This window comes from Seriola aureovittata, chromosome 10 (assembly GCF_021018895.1).
Source record: "Seriola aureovittata isolate HTS-2021-v1 ecotype China chromosome 10, ASM2101889v1, whole genome shotgun sequence".
Lineage (NCBI taxonomy): Eukaryota > Metazoa > Chordata > Actinopteri > Carangiformes > Carangidae > Seriola > Seriola aureovittata.
In genome coordinates, this window is record NC_079373.1 from 9,080,261 (window position 1) to 9,088,864 (window position 8,604).

The 8,604-nt window shown below is 39.5% G+C and overlaps 2 protein-coding genes across 2 annotated transcripts; both read right to left on the minus strand.

Moving 5' to 3' along the window:
• Positions 1-1,554: 1,554 nt before the first annotated feature.
• Positions 1,555-2,478, minus strand: LOC130175959 (galanin receptor 2a). The gene has a single exon (XM_056386700.1). It carries the CDS (start codon positions 2,476-2,478, stop codon positions 1,555-1,557), a length of 924 nt encoding a protein of 307 aa, XP_056242675.1.
• Positions 2,479-5,722: 3,244 nt separating this feature from the next.
• On the minus strand, positions 5,723-8,379 carry pthlhb (parathyroid hormone-like hormone b). Its single transcript, XM_056387578.1, has 3 exons — positions 7,912-8,379; positions 7,583-7,701; positions 5,723-6,961 (listed from the first exon to the last, which is right to left on the minus strand). Exons 2-3 carry the CDS (start codon positions 7,684-7,686, stop codon positions 6,571-6,573), a joined length of 495 nt encoding a protein of 164 aa, XP_056243553.1. The 5' UTR covers positions 7,687-7,701; positions 7,912-8,379; the 3' UTR covers positions 5,723-6,570.
• Between the last annotated feature and the right edge of the window lie 225 nt (positions 8,380-8,604).

An 8,604-nucleotide genomic window follows, 5' to 3' on the forward strand; every position in this document is an offset into this window, starting at 1 on the left:
ATATAAGCCTTGCAATGATACACTCAAACTTGCACTGAAACAATAGTAATTACACAGTTGGAGATCGGAATCCTGTCATTTTGTCCGGTGTCATATTTTGGCTGAGTTACTTTGATGGCTCAATTAAACTGCATAAAGATGAAAGGTTGCAGCTTACCCCTTGGTTTTTCATTACTAGTTATGTAATACTAGTGGGTCATATAGCTCATATTTTAGGGCTGTCCCCTGCCAAGGTAACAAAACTTACTGAATGATTTGTTGAATCTCGGAAAGATAACTGTCGTATGAAAGTTTTTGTTATATGAGTAGTTGCATGTTTTGTAAAGCTTGCTGTGCTCAAATTTTACAATGTGATGGACGCAGCAACTCAGCTCTATGAAGTGTTTAAATAGCACATTTATGTTTTCAAATCTGCTGTTGCCATGAAATAGGATTAAATGGAATGGAGACCACCTCTGCTCTAGTGTAGGAATATGTCAACAGACCCATGTCTTTATTACAGTAAATTACCACAACATCAGATAGACCTGCTACCCTGTTCTATAGAGTAAATGTCCTGGATTTTTCCTCTGGCACTGGGGAATAGACAAACTGATTGCTCACAGCACCCACCAGAACCTTGTTTTATAGATATAAACACAGCACAAAGGGAAAACACAAGAGATAACATAATAATACTAAACTTATTCAGCATCACTATCTTATACAAACGCAAACATTTGCAAAGTGTAAAAAAAAACAAAAACAAATCATCTCAGTGTCTCAGTATAACAAGAATATTTTTGTTGCGTTAACAGGACTTATTTTAAATTATGACAGTATAACAAGTCATTTCATTGGAATGATTTTTTTTTTCTCAGTAAATTAAGATTATGTATTAAACTATGATTGTCTGAGAAGACTAAAAACATTTATTCAGGGAGATGATTGTGGAATTGAAGAAATGATTCTGTGACATAACTGGTACACAAGAGGCAGACAAGTAGGCCTACTACATAAGATACTTCACAAGGCTATTTATTCCTCTAACATGTAAAACAAAAGAGAGTCAATAGAAAATTGCAGTGTCAGAAACGTCCGGAGCAATGACAGGAAACAAAGCCATAACACTTATGCAAATTTAGTGTGTATTTTATCAATGTCCTGAAATTGAATCAAGCTTAAAATTAGTTTTAAAACGACTACAGCATTAATAAAGTGATCATCATATTACTTTTAGTTCTGCACATAGTTTACCTAAAAAATAATTACAGTTAAAGATACCAAAATTTTGATGATTCCTGCTGCTTTTTGCAGTGGATGGTGAATTTCTTGAGAAAATGTGATTGTAGTGAAGCCTGAAAAAAATAATCCTAACTATTATTATTCATGTATACTTATTTGTACATTAATACCTCAAGTATGGAGGGGAAATATGAAAGCAATCACAAAACACACCCATTTTATTATTTATTTTTCACAAAAGTAGTTGATTTGTATAAACTGTAGATATAAAAAAAAGTGTCCCTGCCTGTCACCAGCTCATTGCCTGATGCATAAAGAAGCAAGCAGAATTTAAAAGCTGTCTGTGGTGACGCTGATGACCTGCGGCTGCACTCTGTTCCTGTTACAGTTGAAGAGCCAGGCTGCCCTCCTGTGGCGATAGCGCTTAGACAGAAGCACATAGAGCACAGGATTGACACAGGGGTGCAGGTACTGGAGCACAGTGCAGATAAAGTAGAACATCTCCCAAGCCTGTCCATGGCGATACAGCCCCAAGTACACACACAGCTCCAGCACATAACCAGGCAGCCAGCACACTGAGAAGGTAGCGGCAGCCAAGAACACCATGACGGAGGCTCTGCGGGTGTTCCTGGCGCTGGACACCGACATTACAGGGCTCTTGTGGAGGAAAAGAGCCAGACGGACATAGTTGAAGGCGATGACCAGCATTGGAACAAAGTAGTAAAGTACAAACTGGCTTAGGACCACTTGGTAGTGGTGCTCATGAATGGTTGGAAGGCAGAATGTGAAGTTTGCCAAGCTTTGGCCCACACTTTCTTTGGTAGCAAACATTCGCAGTGGCAGGCTGATGAAGAAGCTGAGGGCCCAGACCAGAACAAACATGAGGATGACCAGGTCCATGGTGGGTGGCTGGTATGGGTTAGTGATGATCATAGCACGGGTCATTGACACAGCACATAGTGAATAGGTGCTGGCTGCCAGGCTGAAGGCCAGCAGGAACTGGTAGATCTTGCAGGAGGTGTCCCCCAGAGGCCAGGAGTAGCTGACAGCAGAGTGCAGGGTGAAGGGGATGAGCAGGAGGGTGAGGAAGTCAGCCAGAGTCATGCTGAGTAAGAGGATGTCAAGGCAGTTCTTACGTAATGTGTTGTACTTGGCAAACAGAGAGAAGACCAGCAAGTTGGCACAGAGTCCAATGCCCAGGATCACTCCACAGGTACAGGCAAAGATCAGCCCATAGGTATTGGGAACAGCCATGTTATCACCGGCTTGACATCACCTAAAAGAAAAAATTAATTCATCTTTTGTGTTTTGGATTAGTCAAACAGAAGAATTAATATACAAACATTTTTAGTTGTTTGTGACTGTAATTTTTGCTGGTTGCAGCAAATGCGATAATTTTACGTTTTTCCTTGATGTGGTAAATTTATTGTCTTTCAGTTGTGAATTGTTGGTTGGACAAAAGACATTGGGAGACTGTACCTTGGGCTCTTTTTTTTTCTGACAAAACAATTTGTTAATCTGGAAAATAATCAGCAGATTAATCAGCAATGGATATGATCATTTCTCCTGGTGAAAGAGTAAAGTTATATTTTAGATTGCTAAATGATAAAACACAAAATCACCAAAATATAAGACATATAACAACAATGTGCTGTCTGCTTAGGAGCAAAATGTCTATTGATTAATATTTTAAGACATAACTGACTGCTGCTGTTAGCTATATTGTCTTAATACATTTCATAGCATTTTAAAATGGTGCCAGATCCATCATTTTCACAAACTCACCATCGTCTTTCCTCAAAGCAGTATCTTCCAGTTCATGTTTGCGATTGAACTATCCTCATCATTTAACCTGGAGTATTCTCTTTTACTGGTGCCCATCCTGTTAAACTGGACTGAAGAAGGGAGAGGTGGTAGCCTCTCGGGACTCATTACAAAGTACGATTACTGATTGTGGAGGGAGGAAAGGCAAACATCACTTGGGTCAAATTGATTCTGGTTGACTAGGTTTAAAGAGGAACGGCCTCTGACCAGCTGCTGTTTTGTTATTATGAGAGGATATATGTGTATCTTTAATATCTTTAGTTTTTGAGTTACTTTTTTTAGTAACAGCTACATCTGACATTTTGAACTTTGTTTGATGTTGATCTAACTTGTTTGTGTATATGAAATCTGTTCTTTTGACTCTGTGAAGTTTAGTAGAAATACTTCACTGGCTGAGGCTGTGTTACTGTTTGTCAAAACTTGAACTGACCTTTCCTGACCTGTAACACCCCCCCCCCCCCCCCCCCCCCCCCACCGTGGAGGTGTTTTTGGAAATTTAATTCACACTATATGAATTATGTTTAAAAATCAACACCCGTAACCACCATAAGATGGTCACTCTCAGAAAAAAGTCCAGTCAATTGATTACAGTCTGTGTTCCTCCTCATCTCTGAAGATATTAATGTCTCTCTCCATTGTTTGATTGATTTCTTTAGCGTGAGCTGCAGGCTCCTGACAGCAGCTTTATCAGGCTTTCCACAGCATTTATGACTCTGTGTCAGCTAATGGCCTATGGTGTACACTACTGCTCTTAGCACAGGATATAGCTGACGCTGATGCATTTGCTATCCCCTCCATTACCAGTTTCTGTGCCGTTCAGTCAGCAGCTGTTAAAAATGCCACATGTTCTCAAGTGGGACATTAACAGCTTCACTGTGCTCTGTTCATGCTGAAAAGTCAACAAAAACATTGATGTTTTCACTGTTGAAACCCAAAACCTTTGCAGTAAATTTTTTAAAAATTGACCCGAATCATACACTTTCTTTTCTCTCAGCAGAAAACCTCTCATCTATAGCAAAGGTTAAAGATCATGATGAAATATACAAACCAGTACCACAAAAACTGAGATGAAGCTCTAAGACAGCAGGACAGAAACTTCCTGTCAGGCCCATGTTCATTAAATCCCCCTGTTGCCTTTTTTTCTACCTATTTCCATCTTAAACACTCTAATTCTTCATCAAGATGAGCACACAGGTGTACTCCTTATCCAACTTCAGACTTTATTCATGTTGCAGCTTAATCTGCTCTATAGTGATTCTTGTTGTGTTGCTTTGTAGTGTATAATTTTATGCACAATAAAGCTGAAATAATTAGTTGATTGAACGATTAGTTGAGCAACAAAAAAAACAGTTGCCCAGTATTTTGATCTTTTTTTAAAACTCACTCTCCAAGCAAAAATGCCAAACATTTGCTGGTTCCATCTTCTCAAATGTGAGGACTTGCTTCTTTTCATGTTTACTGGTTGTCTGTTTGGCTGTCCGGAATTCATGAATGCGATATCTTAGGAATGCCTGGAGGCGATTTAATTATATCTCACACAAACGTCCCCTTGGACTGTAGGATGAAATAATTTGAGGTTTTTGGTCAAAGGACAAAGGTCAAAGGTCACTGTGGCCGCACAAAACAAGTTTTTGGCCATAACTGAAGAATTCATATGCTAATTATGACAAAACACAAATGCTCATCAGGATAAAATGATGTCGTAATGACAGTTATATCCTAAAGGTCAAAGGTCAACTTCACTGTGACATCGTTTCTGCAAAAACACTTTTCTGGCCATTATTCAACGCTGTAACTCAGGAACAGAAGAAGAGATTGTGACCATATTTCACATTCAGTCAGATACTGAATTGGTGACACGAATCTTAGATGCCCATCTTGAATCTGTAATGATTTTGTGCTTTGTAGATCTTCTGCTCCTGGACTGATATGGATGGAAATTGAAACTTGACTAGTTGGCAGAAGCATACAACCACAAGGCAGTAGTTCTAGTTTTGTCTTGATAAGTAAACTGAATATGTTTGTGTTTTAGAGTGTTAGCGAGACAAAACAAACAATTTGAAGAGGTCAACCTGGTTTGTGGTGTGCATTTTTCTTTACATTTTAAAAGCAAAACAAATAATTGATTAATTGAGAAAATTATAAGCAGCTTATCTATAATGACAATGATCAATAGTTTCAACCCTAGTCCATATCAACTTCAGTTTTTAGAAATAAAATAAATAACTATTTTGCAGATTTGTCTGCTTTGCAATCAGCCTCTTGTGCTGTGTAGTTCATCATTTTATACACATTAAGAACTAACAGAGAACTAGTGTTCAGTGTTCTGTTTTGGCTCAAGGAGGGCTGAGAGGTTCAGTTACGCCTGAGTCCGCCAGTGCTCAAAATATACTTGCAATGCATTCAAGGGACAGACAAGCTTTAGACTAATAACAAATGATAAATGATCTCATTACATTCATTTGACAGATTATTTTGTCCAACACTCATTGGGAACAGTTTGGGGTTCAGTGTCTTGTTCAAGGACACACTGACATCTGGACAGCAGGACCTGGAGATTAAACCATCAGCCCTACCATTAATGATTGATTCTCTTTACCAACAGAGCTACTTAGTATAAATGGCAAAATTCAGTCAGATATGACTGGTGAACAAAGACACCATGAATCAAAAATATTTCTAATGGCTACATTTTTAATGTTTGATTAACTGGAAACATGTACAGTATGTTCTCAGTGCAAGTGAAGAACATTAAGTGAGTCTGACAGCCCCTGGCACAGGCTTGTTCTATAAAAATAAACTATAATGTAAAATGATGAGAGTGGGTTTGATGAAGCATCCAATAAGTTACAAGTCCATGAGGGATCTAAGGTGGGAAAGGAAAGCAGGACCATCAAAAAGAAACATCAAATTAAAACTCAACCACAAAAGAACATTTACAGGATATAACTAAAGTGCATTATGGAATTTAGTCAGCAGCACCATGATACATTCACAAAATAAATACACACTTTCAAAGTGAAATAAATTATGGCAGAACAGTTCGAACAGATGTAATGATTGAACAGTATGTTTGTAACTATAAGTCCACGATAGTCAACACATATATAGCCAAACAAAAGTAGACCACTCAGCATCCCGATTTTTGTGAAATTACATTATATTTAGGCAATAAATACTTCCTCCTGTGCTCTACTTGTGCACACTGTTTAGAGATGATAACATATGCATTGTTTTGAATTAAATCAGGGTTACAGAGGCAGAAAGATTTTCCAAATAAATATGGACGAAGGTGATGGTGATGAAGCTCCAGGAAGTATGAGATTGTTTTAAAACACAACAATACACACGTAGCAAAATAGTATCATACAAGCACAGCCCCGTGCCCTTGATATAACTGTGACTGAGTCAGCCGTGGTTCAAGTCTGTCAGACCTCAGTCAAGCTGGAACTGTGTCAGTGTCTTAGTGTGGTACCATATAAAGGCTATTAGTAGTGTCTCTCAGCCAGGGTACCGCATCCTTTATGGCTCCTTTGTAGTGACAGACCGTGCCCGCCTCCGCTTCTTGTCATTCTCTCTGCGTCGGCCTAACCTCACCTTTTTTTTCCTCTTGGTGGCCACTTTCAGCGGCTGGTCCTTATAAGCAAGAGCCTTGTTGGTCTCCTGTGGCAGATTAGGGCCCTCTCTGTCCAGCCTGAACCTGTCAGGGAGATTTTTGGTTGCCCCTGGGGGCTTCTGGTGTAGAGCATTCCCACTAAAGGTTTGGCTTGGGGTTCTGCTCTGCACAGGTGGCGCTCGCTCATCAGCTGTGTGCACCTCCTCCAGCAGCTCCTGCAGCCACATGCGACGCTTGAACTCCTGCAAGGAGCGGCCTTTGTCATGCATAAGCTGGGCGTGGCTCACTGACCTCCTCCTTAAAGCAAAACAAGGGAGACAGACTCAATCAGCATGTACTGAAAACAGAAAGTGGAGTAAAAGCTTCTTTTTAGATTTGAAACGAGCTTCCTAAAAAAAGAATCATGTATGATTAGAGCTGTTGGAGTTCATGGTTGACTTTTTCTTAGTCTGTTAGAAATCTGTTTTAATTTCTGTTGTTCTGTCTGATTTCTCTTAGATTTCCACTGAAGCAAGCACATTTCTCTCTTCTTTTACATTTTGTCCCTTGTTGTAATTTCATATGATACTGTGGTGTCCAGTTTATGTGTGGAACAGTTTTAGAAGTGTTGGCAAGTGAAATTCAAGGTCAGGCTCGATGAAACCTCAGTACAGTAGGTGGCAGCATAAACAAGTTTCTGAGAGCCATCACTAGTCTGAGCTGAAGACCCCAAAAAAGCCAGAGCTGAAACAGAAAACCTCCTCTACCTAAATTTAATCTGTACAGGTAAACTGTGGTTGTGTCTTCTGAATCAGGAAACAGGAATATTTTGTTTCATCATATTTAATTATTAACTAGTCCTTAATTTTCAAAGTTCCATATTGCATAACATTTAATTATTTTTTGTGCTTTTCAAAATCAATGTAAAAAATAACTCACGTTCTGCTACTAAGTGCATCAATTGGTCTCCCATCAAGAGTCACTGGGGAGCACAGCAAGAACACAGCCAGACTCCACTGATGAAGCATGACTATAGAGCACATCCTTAAGCCAAAGATCTGAAGAACACAGGAAATATTATATCAGTCACTTTACTTAATTAAGAAAAACTTTGTTTTATTAATTAATACTAAATTGTTTATCTGCTTTTAAATAATTTATCTGTCTAGCAGATAAATGACAGTTCCTGAGTAGGTAAGATCTCCCAGGTGGCATTACTTGAGCCAAAAAACAGTTTATTAAAGTTAAGAGGAAACTTTAAGACTTACATGATGTGAATTCGTACAATGAAAATCCACAAAAAGGTCAGTCTGCAAGCTCTTTAGAGATGATCTTGTTGCAAAAATTCATTTACCAACCAAAAAAAAATTTTTCTGCCATATACAATTTGGCCAGTTCAAAACGTGTGTCCAGATCCATTGGTGTGAAGGCAGCCTGGGGAAATCCCCCGTCAGTCTGCTCCATTCATTTGCCTCCCAACAGTGTGTGTTGAGCTATTTATTTCTCCCCAGCGTCCCAATTAAAAGAGAGATAAAGATAGAAAGAGCAGCAGCAGCCCATCAGCTGCAGAGCTGCCACTCCACTCGATCCTGTAGTAATTTCATGAAGAGTAACACCGAAGCATCTTCTCTGGTGGCCAGAGGCGAGAGCAGAGCTGAGAGGGTTTTTCAGTCCAGCACTGTGAGTGAGCCTGTGTGAGTCTGCCTGAGAGAGGCACAGAGAGAAAGTCAAACTCCTCTTTGGGTGAAGATGCAGGCACTACCTTAGCCTTTACCCATTAAGTCCAGTCCTAACACCCTCCCCAACGTCTCAACCCTCGCCTCTCTCCCTCCCCCCAGCCCCTCACACACACCTGCTGTGACAAGAAGGTGGCGCCCATGCAGCATCCTAAGAAACATATAACAAAGCATACTTAACATAAGCTTGGAAAAATGTAATTTTTAATCAGTTTCACATTATTT